This window comes from Equus quagga, chromosome 6 (genome assembly GCF_021613505.1).
Source record: "Equus quagga isolate Etosha38 chromosome 6, UCLA_HA_Equagga_1.0, whole genome shotgun sequence".
Classification (NCBI taxonomy): domain Eukaryota; kingdom Metazoa; phylum Chordata; class Mammalia; order Perissodactyla; family Equidae; genus Equus; species Equus quagga.
In genome coordinates, this window is record NC_060272.1 from 114,340,548 (window position 1) to 114,359,410 (window position 18,863).

The 18,863-nt window shown below is 34.1% G+C and overlaps 1 protein-coding gene across 11 annotated transcripts in view; it reads right to left on the bottom strand.

Annotated features, from left to right (window-relative positions):
• MPDZ (multiple PDZ domain crumbs cell polarity complex component) overlaps positions 1–18,863 on the bottom strand; it is a 130,235-nt gene that overhangs the window by 94,892 nt on the left and 16,480 nt on the right. For 6 of the 11 annotated variants that reach the window (XR_006889085.1, XM_046664551.1, XM_046664554.1 and 3 more), the window contains exons 3-9: positions 9,750–9,959; positions 9,138–9,277; positions 7,803–8,016; positions 6,945–7,088; positions 5,153–5,362; positions 2,392–2,506; positions 1,953–2,041 (exon numbers count right to left, since the gene is read on the bottom strand). Coding sequence is in view for 10 of the 11 variants with exons in the window: in XM_046664551.1 (XP_046520507.1) it covers positions 1,953–2,041; positions 2,392–2,506; positions 5,153–5,362; positions 6,945–7,088; positions 7,803–8,016; positions 9,138–9,277; positions 9,750–9,959 (1,122 nt within the window). In the remaining variant the exon portion in view is untranslated. The remainder of the gene's footprint in view (positions 1–1,952; positions 2,042–2,391; positions 2,507–5,152; positions 5,363–6,944; positions 7,089–7,802; positions 8,017–9,137; positions 9,278–9,749; positions 9,960–18,863) is intronic. The other 5 variants (XM_046664558.1, XM_046664557.1, XM_046664555.1 and 2 more) reach the window with 2 other exon arrangements.

Consider the following 18,863-nt stretch of genomic DNA (forward strand, 5'->3'; position numbering starts at 1 on the left):
CAAATCTATAGAGACAGAAAGTAGACTGAGAGGATGGGGGAATTAGGGAGTGACTGCTAATGGGTATGAGGTTTCTTTTCAGGATAATGAAAAAGTTCTAAAATTGATTGTGACAAGGGATGCACAATTGTGAATATATTAAAAACTACACTTTAAATAGGTGAATTGTATATTATGTGAATTATATTTCAATAAAGCTTATTCTTTAAAAAGCTTTCTAATGGATTAAAACATATAGTTTAGGGGAAAAAAGAGTACATTAGCTATGTTTTCATCTTTTAATTCAGTATCAGACATGGATTTAGAGTCTGTATCTATTCACTCTCTCTCCCTCCCTTTCCTCCAAAATAAAAAAAGTAAAGTAGTTAATTTTCATTGTATGTTAAAATGGAGATACTGTGATGAAAGCTCATTTCCAGGATATAGCCAGTTTAGACAGTAAGTACAACGTGATCTTTAGAGTAGATTTTAAGAGGTTAACAGGTGCAGTTAGGAGTTTTTATAACTAAGCCCAAGAAGACTCAGGGAGTTGAAATGTAGAAGCAAAGGGCAGAGATGAAGGACATCTCTTTTTTTTTAATTGTAGTAGAAAACATAAAATTTACCATCTGAACCATATTTAAGTATACAGTTTGGTGGTGTCAAGTATATTCACATTGTTGTACAACAGATCTCTAAAACATATCATCTTGCAAAACTGAAACTCTATACTCATTAAACAACAGCTCCCCCTTTCTCCCTCTCCCCAGCCCCTCACAACAACCATTCTACTTTCTGCTTCTAGGTGTTTGACTACTTTAGATAACTTACGTAAGTGGAAACATACAGTATTTGTCTTTTTTGTGACTGGATTATTTCACTCAGCAAAATGTCCTAAAGGTTTATCCATGCTGTAGGATGAGACAAAATTTCCTTTTTTATAAGACTAAATAATATTCCATTGTATGTATACACCACATTTTGCATCTTTGTCTTAGCTATTGTGAATGATGCTGCTATGAGCATGACTCTTCTATTTTAACATTCTTCTTTCTTCCTATTATTAAGATCCCAAGGGAACAACAGAGACTTAACTAAGCATAAAGAAATACATATTAAGATAAATCAACATCTTTCAAAATGTCTTCCAAAGAATATTGATATATGACTAAGGAAAGAAAGAATCCATGACTACAGAAGTTTAGGAAACACTCAACTAAAAGAGTTAAATGTCCCTCTATTGTAGAACTTCTCAAGAGTCTGCAAGTTTTCCACGTGTGAATCCCTAAGAGACCACATCACATGAAGTTTTCCCTAAACTTATCTGACCGGGAAGTCCTTGGTGTGGAGTCTCTTTGATTTGTGTTCTGAGGAGTAGTGAGGGTGGTCCAGTTTCCACTGAACTGAAAGTTGGATTCTTTTGTACACTACCTTGAACAGCCATATGCTCAAAACATACTAATGTTCCTATAACAACAATGATGGACTCGATCTAATAAAGAGGAACTGAATCTATTTATTTTATTCTTGTATATTCCAAGAGCTAAAAGGAGCCCTGGTCATGGAACCAACGAAACAGTGTCATTCTGATGTAAAAGAAAATGCACACATCACAAATTCAGATTCAAGTACAGTAAACATTATGATATCTGATCTTTACCTTTGGAGCATCTGTAATTAAAGTATAAGTATGATATTAATGTAACAAATTCATTACAATCAGAAATCAGATATATCAGAAATTATTCAAGACATAAGTTCCGCCCTAAAGGTTGATTAAGATCAGTAAAGCCTCTATCCAATACCCTTACTTCCACACAATAATAAAATGGGTAATTGTAATGACAGCCTCAAATCACCAAAGCAGACAAATTGGTATGGAGCTAACCGTAGTTCTCAAAACTGAGTAAACTAGAAGAACGCATTTCTCAACCATGAAAATAAACAAAGCTATTATTAAATGTGTTACTTACTGCTATAATCTGGTCTCCAACTTGGATTCTTCCATCATGTTCAACAGCACTGCTCTTTGTAATGCTCTTTACAAAGATTCCCGAAGGTTCTAAGATTAGAAATAGAGTTTATTTGGGGTTTTTTTTTACTATTTACAAAACACACTTAAAGAATATCCATCCTCCATTTTCCAAATATCAAGTCTTGATTTTGAATAAAAATAAATCAACAAGCCACACAAACAAGACCACTAGGAGAAACTTAGGCTAGACAATAAGACAATGGTTCTGTCTTAAATACAATATCAGAGTCACCTACATTAAATTATTACTAAGGAAGTTTTCAGTCAGTTTACCTAACAATCTGAGAATACATAATGTTGATTCAATGTTTCATAAGACAAAGATATTAGAGGCAATTGCCAAGTTAAATAAATAAAACATTAATGTTTATAACTACCTAATTTTTTATCTCCAATGTAACCAGCAATGGTAATTCCCAATCCTTGGACATTTTTAGTGAGTTCTACATCAAATGTCTCACTATCTTCATTTTTCTGAGTAGAAGCATCAACCTAAAATAAAATTGATAAATAATCATACAGAAAAATAAACATGTAAACAAACAAGATACGTTCAAAAAGCCACAGCCTTTATTTGAAACAAGATGATGTAATTAGGTGTCACAGAACACTGCTAGAGAATTACTGCAGAGATTACTCTTCAATCTTGACAACACAGACTAAGCATCACATTTTTACTCAAAAGGAATGTCAGCAGTAAAGTTAAACTCCCCTTAACAGAGAAATGCATTATTTGTGTACAAAAAAATTTTAAAAATCAAATCATTTCTTATTAACAAATCCTATCTTTCAGAGATGGCTCATCTTCATTTCTGAAGGAGTTAGAAGGAAACACAGTTGAAAGAACTCATGTTTTGAATTCAGATGAACAAGTTCAAATCTATCTTTGCCACTTAATTTTTCTAAGCGTTGTTTTGCTCAGCTATCTAGCAGGAATACGAATAACAAGTCCAGCTAGCATTTAGTGAGCAGTTTCTGTGTAACAGGCACTTGACATGTCTCAACTCATTTACTCCTTAGAACAAGACTATGAGATAAGCACAATTACCATCAATTTTTCTCTGGGGAAACTAAGGAACATAAACTTTTCCAAGGACAACCAGTGAGCAATCCAGTAAAGGCAGAATTCAAACACAGATAGCCTGGTTGCAGAGTCCCTGCTCTCAAGCGCCATACAGGATGTAAAATCCCTAGCAGAATGCAGGGGCCATGGTGTCCACTCAGAACTCATTGCTATTACTATCTTCAGCTGATAGTTGATCCTAACAGCATGAATATGAGTTAATCTATCCTCCAGATATATTATTAATAGGCTGATGGTTATTTTGAAAGCCAGTGAAAAGCACCAAAGAGCTATTTAAAACTGTTCCTGTATTTGTTTTGTAAATTCAGACTTTAATATGAAAAGCTATTTATAAGAAAAGTATGCCTTTCTGCACTGATTTCCTTCATTCCTGGAATGATAGCTGAAAGCAGGTTCCTCTAACATGTAGAATTGTTATTAATTATATATTGAACTGAAGGCAAGGCTCCCTGAATTAAACATTAGTGGACTAGTGCAGTAAGTCATCAATAAGCTACTGGCTTTATGTACAAGTGTAGTGTCAGCAGATTCCACAGAGAACCCTAGAAAGATCACAACAGAATGAAGGCAAGGGCTCGAATGGACATGCAGGTTGGGGCTAGCTGGTAATGTTTTCTGATTCTCTTTAAGCAAACTCTTCTCCCACTGATAGTTTACCTAAACGAGACACAATTTTACAGTAAAGTTTGATTTATTTTTTTCATTGCACATAATTATCTGTGCAAACTTAGCAAAAGTTTAAAGTTTAGATAATTACAAGAAAATGACAGGATGAAATCTGCTTCAATTGAAACAAATGTGTTTTCTATTTTTAATAAGACTTATGCGAGTGCTATTTTAGAGGGTGGCAATTTGACTATCGAATGGTTTTAAAAGGGGCACAAGCTTCAGAAACGATGATATGCACAGAATAGATATTTCTCTAAGCTTTCAATTACATCAAGTGGTTTTCGGTATTGCATTCATTTATATATTGCTGAATAAAATGTTTTGTTTACCACAAAAGAATGCCATTTAAATACTTTCATAAACAAGCTTTCTTTATTTCTTTCTCTTTGCAAAAAATAGCAACCAGACTCAAACCTAAAAAGAACAGAATCATGGAAATTTCAAGTGTTCTAATAAAGTTTTAAAGGGTTTGGGGAGGAGGTTAGAATATTAAAAAAAAAGAATTTGCAGCAACTGGTTAGAAAAAAACTTTAATAGAATAAGTCATATAGACGTTTCTAGATCTATGAGAAAGGAACATGGGGCTTGCATTTGCTATAAAGCTTACCTAGAAACTGGGTGTAATTCTCTTCTTAAATACTTAGATTTCTGGATAGAATTATTTTGTTGATATTTTATCCGCTATAGTCTTGTAATTGAATTTCTGAGATAACCACTACATTCTAATAATTTTGAAACTTTTTAGCTTTTTCATATCAAGTTAACAACAAAGATGGAATGCTATGCCTATGAATAAAGCTTTTGTTACAACCTCGAAAGCTTAACTTTTGTTTAAAAAATTATATAACTGGGTCAAGCACAGTGCCTTCTCATTACAGATCTGATAACAGTTCTAAGACATACCTTAAAACACTAATATTGAAAGGTTTTAGTAAGCTGTATTCACCCCCACTAAGCCTGCCATCATCTCCCTCACCAAGAAAAAGACACTAAAAAGAAAGATGTTGAAGGAAATGGTTGGAACATATGGCCCACCCTATAAAGGGCCTTCCAAGTAAGAGAAAGATAGAATTAAACGTTTTAGGTATTAGCAGAAAATAATTCTTTAAAATTTTATCCATACCTCAAAACATTATCCTCATAAATGTGCTGCTTAGAGAAAAATGTAAAATAGTAATCTAGAATTTTTTAAGATCCTATTTTTCCTGTTATACATTATTCCTAATTAATAAAATATTAGTGCCAAAACATCTCTACATTTGAATTTCGTTTCATTCTTTAGCACTAACATATGAACATTAATAAGTCTATTTTCTAAATAAATATCACTGTCATCTAAGTGCTATAGTCTATGATTTTTCCAATAACTGTTTTTACCTACTTACCCGCATCTCTGGCGTAGATGATGAGGATGAAGAAAGGGTGATGCCCAAAGAGGTGGACGCTGTTGGTTCTTCTACGGCACCTCTTGCAATCATCAATTTAACTCTGTTTCCACATTGCCTGAGGACTTGCGCTACTTGCTCACTGCTCATTCCTGCTAGATCTGTGTCCCCAATCTTTAGAATGTGGTCTCCACTGCATAATCGCCCATGCTGAATAAAAAGAGACTGATTAATCAGGATACTATTATTTTTACTCCCTCAGAGAAATCCTAAATGACAGAAAGGGAATAATAAAAAAATGGCAAAGATATGAACTACCTATCATGGGACATTAAATATGTGGTTGTAATTTTCACCGTCTTTTGAAACGTCTTGGCATCATTCACTGTGATATAGGCAAACGAAATTTACAAATATTCCTTAAATCAATATTGATACAAGCTTTACAATTTGATTTTTACCTACTAGATGCAAAAAAATTTTAACTCTTTCTGTGGATTTTTTGAGGGCTAGAAAAAGAAGACAATGTCATTAAGCAAAGATGAAGTATACGTCACAATGCAAATACATCTTACTCAAAATATGGGATGAACCACAAGAAAGCACTGAATAAAATACCACAATTTTCTGCCTTGCACTTCAATTATAAATGTCCCTAAAGAACTCACTTGTAGATGAAATCCTTGTAAAATGAAAATTCAGATAGAAGAGGAGAGTGAAAAGCAGTCTTACAAGCCTCCCTTGAAGCACTGTCCACGAGAACTTTCTGCAATGATGGAAATGTTCTGCACTGTCCAATACGGCAGCTATTAGCAACATGGGGCTACAGAGTGGTCGAAATGCGGCTAGTCCACCCGAAGAACTGAATTTGTAATTTTATTTAATTTTAATTAATTTAAATTTGAATTTAAAAAGTGACATGTGGCAAGTACCTATAGTACTGGACAGGGCAGATCTATACTGAAGATGCTGCTTATTTATCACGAGCCTGGAAACTGCTAGATGCTGGCTAATGTTTAAAAGGAAGAAAATTTGCATACTATTGTGTTACTATTAATATCTGCACTGATAAGGTTGCCATTAAATAGGCCTTTCATTTATGAATATAAGAAATACCTGATGAACCTCACTTCCTAGTTGAAGTTCAAAAAAACATGCAAAAACCAAACAGCATTATAAACAAAATGTCATAATAAGGCAAAAGTTAGTGACACTAATAAATCTTGTCAAATTAAAACATAAAACATAACTAGTAACTTTACAAAAACTTTTCTCACATATATTCCGTGACATATCATAAATGGCAAGGCTTTAATGAACTACTCTAAACGATGAAAACAGGCTGTGCTCCATAACCAATGACCCCGTGACCCATCACTAAAGGGACAAGTCGAAGCTTGTTTTTTCCCTCGATAATAAGGTATTCTTTTTTCCATAATATCTTGTGGCTATAAAACAGATGATTAGGTTTATAAATATGATTTATAATCATAAAATAAAAGGTAGCTACCTCTACAGTCATCAAACCCATAACCTGGGCTTTAGTCTGTGCTTCTAAAGAGTCATAAGATCATTGCCTACAACTGTAACTTAAGATCAATGTCTCTTTTCAGAAATAGTTCTCCCCAGGTCTAAGAAAACACTTTAGAGATAATCTAGCAAAACAGAAAATTCTAACTCAGCTTCTTTGACATTATCTAAGAGCAAAGTTTCTTCTTTATAACAGAGAATGTAAAAGATGAAGCCATATCATTTGATAAAACAGCATAAAGGACCTGTTGGAGCAGCTTACCTGGTCGGCTACTCCTCCAGGCAGAATGGTTTTTACTATCACACCAGTGGCTTTCCCTCCTACAATGCCAAATCCCAGACCAGACCCATCATTCACCAATTCAATAGTCTCCACATGCTGCCAGTGGACCTGAAAACAAAGCTCCTATGTGAATTTGAAAAAATTTAGGAAAAACTAAAATTTTTATTACAGTTGAGCTTTTTGTGAATTTTGTGATCAGTATTAAATAACTGAGTTCAGACATAACAATGAGCCTTAACAATGTCCCTTTGATTTAGTACACTTCCCTTTTACTGCTGTTGATATAATCATTTTTGAAATTATCAATACATCGTTATAGTGACCACATTTAACCAAGCAAAGATAGGCACTGATTTGCAAGATCCTCTGTAGAACTTCTAAAAAAGAAAAAAAGAAAAAGATCAAGGAAAAAACTGTCACCTGTTAAGAATGTCTTCTGCATAATCTTGCCTCTCAGGATTCCAAATTAGATGACTTCTTAAAGTCACTAACAGCTACCTGTAACAATTCTAAATTTGTATAACAATTCTATAATTATAATTCTATAATCAAAATCAAAATTTTATCTGTCTACAGATAGAGTTAATTTTTTTAAAGGACTAATTTTTTTTTAGGAATGGTGTAAAGTAAAAAAACTACACAAAAAAGGTAAAAGATTTTTTAGAAGCCAGAAACTTAATCATAATTAAATAACAAATATTCCAGGCTAGGGAGAGAGAAAAGAACAAAAGGGCAAAACTCAAAAAGTACAAAGAACCTACAGGAATTGGAAACCTGCAGACAACCAAAAAGAACTAGAAAAATGTTCTAATCCTTCTGAAAATCTTATGTACTCACCGGATTCGAGTGAGCTGAAATTGTGCTGGCTGCAGATGGAGAACGGGAAACTATGGGGCTGATGAGTTGAGGCAATGAGCCTCTGGCAATAACTAACTGGACATTATCTTTGGCTTTCTGCAGGATGCTGATAGCCTGCTGATGAGTAATTGTCTGATCAAGTGCCTGTCCATTGATAGCAAGGATTTGATCAGTTTCCTTCAATCTTCCATCTCTATTGAGAATGAAAAGGGGGTAAAAATTATCTGACAGCCCTCAAGAAAATGACAGCTTCTTTGGCATATATCTTCAGGTTATTTTTAATCCTGTTTTCTAATATCCACACTTTTCAGGCTTTTTCCTGCAGTTCTATTTTTTTTCCCCCTGAGGAAGATTTGCCCCAAGCTAACATCTGTGCCAATCTTACTCTATTTTTTTCTAAGTGGGTCAGCGCCACAGCATGGCCACTGACCAGTGGTGTAGGTCTACACCTGGGAACCGAACCTAGGCGGCTGAGGCGGAGCGTGCTGAACTTGACCACTAGGCCACGGGTCCAGCCTCTGTAGCTCTGTTTTCAAAAGTACATGCTTTGGCTCCAGCTGATCTACCCCTAATCCACCCCTCCCATTTAAAAGCCCTCTTTCTTTTCAGTTACCCACTCAACCCAAACCTTACATCTTGGATGTTCCTATCTTCTACAACTGAAAGCAAAGTTGCCTAGATTCTTATTAATAAAATATAGCTCACATTATCATGGGCTATTTGTATATTTTTCGGTATGGTAATTTTAAAAATCTACTCAAAAAGAGCCCATTTAAAAACAATGAGAATAATGTCCTACTCAAATTTTTCTTTCCTTACTAAAGCGTGGTTATGACTAAACAGCTACTCTCCTTTCAAAGGACTTCCTTTTTATCATGACAATGTTAATGACTTCTAGAAACTGGTTAATGACAGATTACATCTGGTTTTTGTTTTTATTCATTTTTGCTTCTCTAAATTCTCCCAAAGTGATCAACACCTTCTGAATGTGGTATCAAAAACAGAGAAGAGGGGCCGGCCCCATGGCCAAGTGGTTAAGTTCACATGCTCCACTTTGGCAGCCCAGGGTTTTCCTGGTTCAGATTCTGGGCACGGACATGGCACCACACATCAGGTCACGCTGAGGTGGCATCCCACATAGCACAACCAGAGGGACTCACAACTAGAATATACAACTATGTACTTGGGGGCCTTGGAGAGAAGAATAAAAAAAAACAAAAAAAAGACTGGCAACAGATGTTAGCGCAGGTGCCAATCTTTAAAAAAAAAAAAAAAAGAAAGAAAGAAAGAGGAAAGATGCTATGACAGTCTCACCTGTGAGCCACACTGCCCTCTTGGATCTCCTGCACAAATATTCCCAGTTCGCCCCGGTTTTCACTCCTGAGTCCCACGACACTAAACCCGAGGCCTCCACACGGAGGTTTGAGGAGCTCAAAAACCTCCACAGGGCGACCCTGTTCAGGAAACAAAGCAACAAATAAAATGAAAAGCCAATCAATGCACATGCAGTCATCTTATTAGTGGCATTATCTTGTTGTGGGGAAAAAAAGAGAAAGAAATTTAAAAAACATTTTCTAAGATAACCTTTATCATTCATCACCTAGAAGGAGATATTTTATTTATCCTGAAGAATATTTGTGGAAAACAACATATAATACTCAGTTTAAAATGTGATGATAAAAAAAGTAGAATAGAAAAATCTCTGAATCATCTGAACTTACACAAAATCTACTTTTTCATTCCTATTTTTTCAGATGTTATAAATGTCTTCATAAATAAGAATATATTTAATATAATATATATTTAATGTATATATTTAACATATATAATATAAATATATAAATATTCTTCAAATTATCCAGGACTTGATTACACTCTTAAGATATCACAGGTTCTATCATAACTAACAGGAAGAAATGTTCTTACCTGGGCCATGTTTTTGATCAGCTGATCAAATTCATCACAAGCAGGTTTCCCATTGATGTGTGCAGCACCCAATCCTGTAAGTGCTTCCAGAGTCCCATTATTGGGTGATGATAAAAATGACTCATTTTGCAGAGTAGGAATCATAGCTGGGTTGAGATGTGGGATGTGGGCATATTCGACATTTGAACTTGCCAAAGTTGCAGTGTTTACCTAAGAGTAATATGGAGGTTACCAACAATTTTGACATTCCATAAACCGTTTCATAGAAAACATCCCAAGAGGGGTTATAATGTAGTACATATGAAATTTGAAAGTGTCCATATCCTTTGATTCCAGAAATTTATTTCAAGGAGAAATTTTAGAATAATATGCAAAGATGTATGTACAAGGACGTTCAATGCAGCACTATTTATTAGATGGGAAAATGTTTAAAAACTAATTATCTCCAGTATACAATTTTAAGGTACTTATTAAAACACGCACACAAACATACACATCCATAGACACACTTTTAAGTGAAAAAGGCTAGTTATTGAACAATATGTATAGTATGATTCAATGTGCACTCAAAAAAAAGATGTTTATATATGTATTCAATATCTGAAAGAATACATACCAAACAACCAATATAACACCAGTTCTCCCTGAGATGGGATTCCAGGGAGCCACTAAATTTCTGTATTGCTTGAATTTTTATAACAATGTATATAGTAAAGAATTTGGTCTTTCCCAAAGAGAGGTCTGGCCTTTGTCTGCAGCTCCTAGGAAGTAACTTCTAAACGAGTGGAATTTCCCAGATGACAGGTGTGTCTTTGTTATTCGTGGTGGGCCCCAAGGCCAGAGGGTATCAGCTCAAATTCTGAGACTAAGTTAAATCCTGTGGGCAATCAATCAGGCCTACAAAATAATGTCACAATAAAAACTCAACACCGAGCTCAGATAAACTTCCTGGGTTGGCAATACTCCACGCACATTGTCACACATTGATTCCGGGAAGACACCACTTCCTGAAGAAAATGAAAGCATCCCATTTGGAACCCTCCCAGACTCTGTATTATGCATCTCTTCCTTTGACTAATTTCTGACCTGTATACTTTCCCTATAATAAACCATAACCAAGATTATAATAGATTTCCCTATGATAAACCACAACCAAGAGTATAATAGCTTTCAGTAAGTTCTGTAGGTCTTTCTAGTGAATTATTGGACCTGAGTGTGGTTTGGGGAAACTCCTGAACTTGCAGTTGGTGTCAGAAGTGGGGGTGGCCTTGTGTGGACTCTTCCTTCTAACTGTATTTGGAGCTTAACTCCTTGCTGTTGGTGTCAAAAGTCTTGGGCAGAGTTGTCAGTCTGGAGAAGTGTGCCCTCGAACCTCACAGTCTGGCTAACTTCAGGTACAATGACATAAGTAAACAACAACAAAAAAGATAATTCCATTTTGGAAAAATATTCTATAATTACTTGTGCGTGTTACAAAGAGCTCCAAGTTAAAGCTAAACAGTTGATAAAACAGTGCCAATAGTCAATCCTAATTTCATATTTCTATAGGGTATCTGGAATGTAACATTTTATCCACAGTTATTTATCAGAAAGGCTACATCAATGTTGTTTTGGGATCACTCTCTGAACTCATCTCCTAGCACTGTGTCCTTCACCCACATAGCTCCAGCTATACTCACCATTTCACCATTCCTCAAACTGCCAAGCCACTCCCTCTACCAGCCAGGGACATCCTTCCTCCAAGCATCTACATGCTCACTTCTTTATTTCATTCAAGTGTGCTCAACATCACCTCAGAGAAGCCCTCCCTGCAACCCTATCCAAGACAGCATCCCACCAGTACGCTCCATGAGCTTACCCTGCCCTGTTTTCTTCATGGTGCTTATTACCAGCTGGTATGCACCCTGTTGTCATGGAGCTTCCATCCCAATCTGTAGAGACAGACTACAATGTAGAATTTTCCAGTGGAGGAATTTGACTATTTTATTCTCTATTATATCCTCATTCTCTAGAAAAGTGCTTTGCACAGAGTTGGCATGCAATATACATTTGAAGAATAAACGTTTATCTATTTTTTAAGGACCTACTTGGATCTAATCTCCTAACAACTCTCCAAGTATCGTTATTTCCACTTTACAGAGTACAAAATTACACACAGTCACACACTTAATAAGTGGACTGTGACCTAGATTTTTTCATCCTGGTGTTCCTACATCATCTTTCTTTATATTATACACACAGCAAACAGTCATTTGAGATATCATTTCTGGAAATAAGATATTAGGTAAAGAGCTTCCATTGACAGAAACAATCAAAATATTTCACAATATATCATCTACCCATGCCTAAGAGTTTGTCACTTGTCCTTAAAAATAAAACAGCAAACTCAGTAAGTTACCAAAGTTATCAATAACTCAACCATCATACTGGCTATCTATAACCACAGATAAAAAAGAGATCAATATGTTTAAAAGAGGCTTTTGGGAATCTTTTCAAATGTTTATTTTAAAATCTATAGCAAGAAAGATCAATTATTATTTTTTCAAAAGCAAGCTTCTTATGCCCAATCTGATTTTTTTATCCTGAGCCATGGCAACTTCAATAAAGTCTGCCAGCAGAAGATACAACGCTCAGGTTGAAGCAGATGGCATAATGAAATCTGTGACAGGCTGAGGATCCCACACACCAGAATCTAATGCCTATGGCATGTTTGCATAGGAAAATAATATTTGGACTTCTGCTACGGTAAGCCATAATGAACAAATCACATTCCAAGAACCGAGAGTTTATCTACATGAAGTTAATTGGTGAAGTAGAGGCTCTGATATGATGTAAGAAAAGGAATAAAGGCAAACAAGAGTAAAGTTATAGGACCAGAACAAGTACTATATTATGAGAATCATATAAAAGAATTGAATACCAACTGACTTCTCCAAATTTGTTAAAGGTTTAACCAATGTCAACGACTCCTCCTGTCTTCTCCCGGCCCTTGTGGTATACATAAATGTAAAAGCAAAAGTTAAAGAGATGATATATGAAAAAACACGAATTTAACTATAACATCACACAAAAGGCTTGTTTTCAAATTTTCAAATTTACACTCATAGGAAAAAGCACAAAGGCACCTTTTGATTCTGCTATAACATTATTAAAATGGTTTTCTGAACTATAATCTTCTTGATGAACAGGAATCTTATTTACCCTGATAGGCCTGTTCATAGCAGACTCAGTATAAATGTTTAATAAAAAGAACTTGACTCTCATCTTGGTTTATGGAATATAAAATAAACAGAAGAAAACACAACTATCTGGTGATTTTTATATACAGATAAACAATCTGTATAATTTATGGAAGTTGCTAGTAAATGAGCAAGAGTCACCAAATAATTATCTGTTCTCTGTTTAACTTCTGGCTGAGTATTTCAGTCTAAAAAAGCCTTTTATGCTTCTTGTAAATAAACATATATTAACTTAATTTATGGATTTTAATTAGTGCTAATACCTAAAACATAATAAAGATTATGTAAATTATTCAATTAAAAAGGTGTCAAAATCTTTCTGAAAGGGAAGGATGAAACACCCTACCAGTATTTAGTAGTACACGAGAAGCCCTCTTCTAAGATGCAGTCAGAACTAGTAATTGCTTCAGTTACTCTAAAAGGTCAGATAAAGCAGAAATCATAACAAAGGCCAAACATAAACCGAAGTACTTTAACTTAAAACATACGGGTATTCATTCACAAGTATCTGCATATATGGGTATTCATTCACAAGTATCTGCATATACGGGTATTCATTCACAAGTATCTGCATATATGGGTATTCATTCACAAGTATCTTCATATATGGGAGGTCCCCACCTTATTTCCTGCATAAAACATACTCATCTAATATGGCCTTATTTTCAAATTCAACCTCTTTAAGGTGAAGCAAGAATCTGACCCTTGAGAAACAATTTCATTAAAGAAATCTAGATATTTATGAGATCTTTCCTCAGTGTTTTATAGTTTGATAAACACAAACAATTCACCAACTGTTTCATCAATTCATCTATGTGGTCTTTGAAAAAAATTTCAGTAAGTTTTCAGAGAAAAAAATTTTTGTCATAAATTTTTATGTTTTATAATAAAGTCATACAATTATAAAAAACAATTATGACTGGCATAAATAGCTCTAAAAATGACTTTTTGATAAACGTATACTTACCTGGTCACAGCTGCAGAAGCACACAAATAAGAAACTATCTGAATAAACAAGTGTTTAGTGCTTTGGGCATCAGTCGATATGCCTTTATAGGGGAAATGGACAGTATCCTTTCACCTAGAAAGTCACTTATTTGGAGGTGTACTAAGAGAGCTGCTTCTTCTATAAGAACATCCCAAGAAAACAAAAATTGTCTTTAGTTCCATACACAATTAAGCTCACCCTGTGGGAATAGCTGTATCAGAGTAACCCTTCCACTGAGATCAATTAGAAAATTTGTATAGAGCTGTTTAAAAAAAAAAAAAAGAACTTTAAAGGTATCAGAAAGAAACCATCACGTCTGCCATATTCTACTCATTAAAAGCAAATCAGTAAGCCCAGCTGACACTCAAGGAGAAGGGATCACACAAGAGCATGAAGACGAGAAGGCAGGGATTACTGGTGTCCATATTAGAGGCTGACTACCATAGCAAGGCAGCTGAAAGCCAAGTTAGAGGGAAGATCTTAAAAGCCATCAGGGCAAAAAGGCACTTTATCTTGAAAGAAGAATAAAACTGACAGCTGACTTCTCAAGTGAATCAATGAAAGACAGAAGACAATAGAATAAAAAAAAAAATTAAAAATAGAAACAATCTGACAACCTAGCATTTTCAGAATACTTCCTCTGCCCCCGCCCCTGCCGCACACACACACTAAATGTTGTCTCAGATTGGTACAAAAGAAATGCCAAAGTAAATTCTTAGGCAGAAAGAAAAATCCCTGATGGAATTTCTGTAATGCAGAAAAGACTGGAGAACACAAAAAAGAGTTTAAAAATGTACGTAAATCAACAGAAATTGCTTAAAACAATAAATAATCTAAAACTTGTGGAGTTTTAAATATATGTAGAATGAAAGTACATGATAATTACATGAAAGACAGGAGTAGGGCAAACGGGGTTGAAATATACTATGTTCCCTGCATTTTCCAGGAAGTAGTGAAAGTACTAATTAAAGTAAAATGAAATAAGTTAAGCGTAATATATCTGACATAGGACCTATGTCTGGCTTATATAAAGAAATCTCAGAACTCAATAGTTGAAAGAAAATCCAATTAAAAAATGAACAAAGAGACATTTCACCAAAGAGGATATACTGATGACAAATAAGAACATAAAAGATGTTCAACAGAATTATCCATTAAAGAAATGCAAATTAAAAGCACAAAGAATATGACTACATACCTATCAGAAGGACTAAATAAAAAAATACTGACAACATTAAATGCTGGTGAGGATGTGGAAAAATGGATTGCTCATCTACTGCTGGTAGGAATGTAAATTGGGAGAGCCCTCTGAAAAACAGTACAGCAGTTTCTGAAAAAAAACTAAGCATGCATTTACAACACAGTAATTATACTCCTGGGTATTTATTATAGAGAAATAAAAACTTACGTCCACACAAAAACATGTACACAATGCTCATAGCAGCTTTATGCATAAGAGTAAAAAACTGAAAACAAACAAAATGCCTTCAAAAGATGTATCTATACCATGGAATAACATTCAGAAATAAAAAGGAATAAAATATTAATATACACAACAACTTGGATGGATTATAAGAGTATTATGTCAAATGAAAAAAGACAATCTCAAAAGGTCACATACATTATGATTACATTTTTTAACAATTTTGAAATGATTAAATTACACAGACAGAAAAGGTTGCCAGGGCCTAGAGGGGCTGGTATGACTATAAAGGGGTAACACAAGGAGGATGGAATAAACCTGCACCCAGATTGTGGTGACGGAATAGGCCTGTATGTAGACGGTGGTGGTGGTTACACAATTCTATACAAGTGAAAAAATGACACAAATTGAAAAAACTGACACACACTGTACCAATATCAGTTTCCTGGCTTTGATATTTTACTATAATTATTAAGAAGTAACCACTGGAGGCAACTTGGTTAAGGATATATAGGACCATTCTATACTATATTGAAAACTTTCTGTGAATCTATAATCAATTCAAAATAAAAAGACTTTTTTAAAAGTTGACTCAAATACCTCAAGGATACTTACTGCAATCTTTAGGGTAACCATTAGAAGAATAATAAGATTAAGTATAAATAATATGCTAATAGAGGTAGAGGATGAAATAAAAAGTTAATACAAAGGAAGAAAAATTTAATTAAAAAAAGAAAAAATAGTAAATTAAAATGAAAATGTATCAATAATTACATTAAATATAAAGGGGTTAAATATTCAAAGTAAAAGATTAAAATTGTCACATTGTGTAACACAATACAGCCCAAATACATGCTGTTTACCAAAGACACAAGTTACTAATAAAGAAAAAGATGAAGAAAAGGTGCAAGTAGAATGACAAAAAAAAGATATCCCACATACACATTAACCAAAAGAAGCCTGGTACAGCTAAACAATATCAGACAAGTGGACTTTAAAACAAGAAGCATTACTGGAGATAAAGAGAGACAATTCATAAAGATAAAGGGTCAACTTGGTAGAGAGATAAAACAATTTTAGTAATCTAAAAATATAACCTCAAAACATGTAGGGCAAAAGGACTCAGAATCCAAATGAGAAACAGGCAAACCCACAATCATAGGTAGAGATTATACGACATCTCTCTCAGTAAGTGATAGAAATAGATTAAAAAAAACAACAACAATAAGACTATAAAAGATATGAACAACATTCTAAATAAAGTTGACCTAATGGACAAAGACAGAACACTGCACTCAATAACTGAGTGCACATTCTTTCAAAATACAAAAGAAATATTTTATCAAAATAGTTTATATGTATGGAGCCGGCCTGGTGGCACAGTGGTTAAGTTTGCACGTTCTGCTTTGGCAGCCTGGGGTTCACCGGTTCAGATCCCAGGTGTGGACATAGCACTGCTTGTCAAGCCATGCTGTGGCAGGCGTCCTACATATAAAGTAGAGGAAAATGGGCACAGTTTTAGCTCAGGGCCAGTCTTCCTCAGCAAAAAGAGGAGGATTGGCAGATGTTAGCTCAGGGCTAATCTTCTGCACAAAAAAAAAAAGTCTATATGTAAAGTTCATAAAGCAAGTGTCACCAAATCTCAAAGAAGTGAGATCATACAGAAGATGTCTCTGATTACAGTACAATTAATCTACAAATCAATAACAGAAAGAAGAAAACTAAAAAATGTTAGTTGATTAAGCAATACATTTCTAAATAAACCATGGTTCAAAGAAGAAACTGCAATAAAAATTTAAAAATTTTGAACTGAATCATAATGAAGATACAACATAAAATTGCGGGATGCAGCTAAAGCAATGCTTAGAAAGAAATATTAGAAAAAATGAAAGATTAAAAATCAATATGTTGAACATCTGTATGAAAAAACAAACCAAAAAAAGGTACACTAAATCCCAAAAAGGAAGGAAATAACAGCTTAGACCAAAATTCAAGAAAATAGAAAAAAATACAATAAAATAATTCAACAAAGCAAAAGGTTGGTCTTCTGAAAGAAGAAAAAATTAATAAATTTGATAAACCTCCAGCAACACTGGTCAAAGAAAATACAAAAGACAAATTTCCAATATTAGGGATGAAAAGAGGGACCTGACTAGACCTTACAGGTATATAGTGAACAACCTTATACCAAAAATTTTGAAAGAAACATATGAAATAAACAAATACCTTAAAAAGCAAATTTACTAAATGTCAAAAACAAAATTACCAAATGTCAATAATTTTGTACCTATTAATGAAATTGAATCCATTATTAAAAATATTCCCACATATATAAAAAAAAAACAGGTCTAGATGATTTCACTGGTAAATTCTCCAAATATTAAAAAAAATTTTTTAACACCAAGTTTTTAAACACTTTCAGTGACAAGATAAAGAGGGAATTGTTCTCAACTTTTTCCTAGAGGCCAGCATAACCCAGACACCAAAACCTAACAAAGACATTACTAGACAAGAAAGCTACAGACCAATATCTCCTAAACGTAGATACAAAAATACTAAACAAAAATGTTAACACACTAAAGCCAAAGGTATACAAAGAAGAGAATGATTATGACCAAGATGGGCACTCCAGAAATGCAAGGTTGAATTAAAATTTGAAAATTGTTTAGGTTTAATTTACCACATCAACAGAATAAAGGAGAAAAACATAGGACTAGCTCAATAGACTGTAGAAAAAAATAGTGGATAAAATCATACTTACAGGGAAATACAGGTTTTTAATCCTAAAATAATGAATGAGACTATGAGGTCCACCATCACCACTTCTATTAGACTCAAGGTTTTAGGTAGTACAATAAGGCAAGAAAAAGAAATAAAAGGCATAAAAAGTGGAATTGAAGAAACAAAAACTGTAATTACTCAGTGTACACCACACAGTTGTTTACACTGAAAACCCAAGTCAATCTACAGATAAATTATTAGCTTTAATAAGTGAATTTAGTAAAAGTTAGTGGATATAGTCAACATGAAAAGTCAACTAGATTTCCTAGCAAAAAACTAGAAACTGAAACTTAAAAAAAAGATTCCATTTAAAATATGATAAAAATTTTTGGAAAAACTGGAATACATAGAGTTTAAGAAACAGATCAACACATATATGACCACTGTATTTACAACAACAATGCCAACATAAGGAGGACAATGATGGTCTTCTCAATAAATACTCTGGGTCAAATGGATATTCAAATAAAAAATTATAAACACACACAAACATACATATTTTATCTCTACCTCACACCACAGCCAAAATTTAGATGATAAAACAAACTTCTGAAAGAAAATCTTTACAATCTTGGCTTGGTCAATGATTCCTTAAGTAGGACAAAAAAGGCAATACCCATAGAGGAAAAGCTTGAAAAATTGGACTCTTTTTTTTAAAAAAAAAAAAAAAACTTCTCGTCATC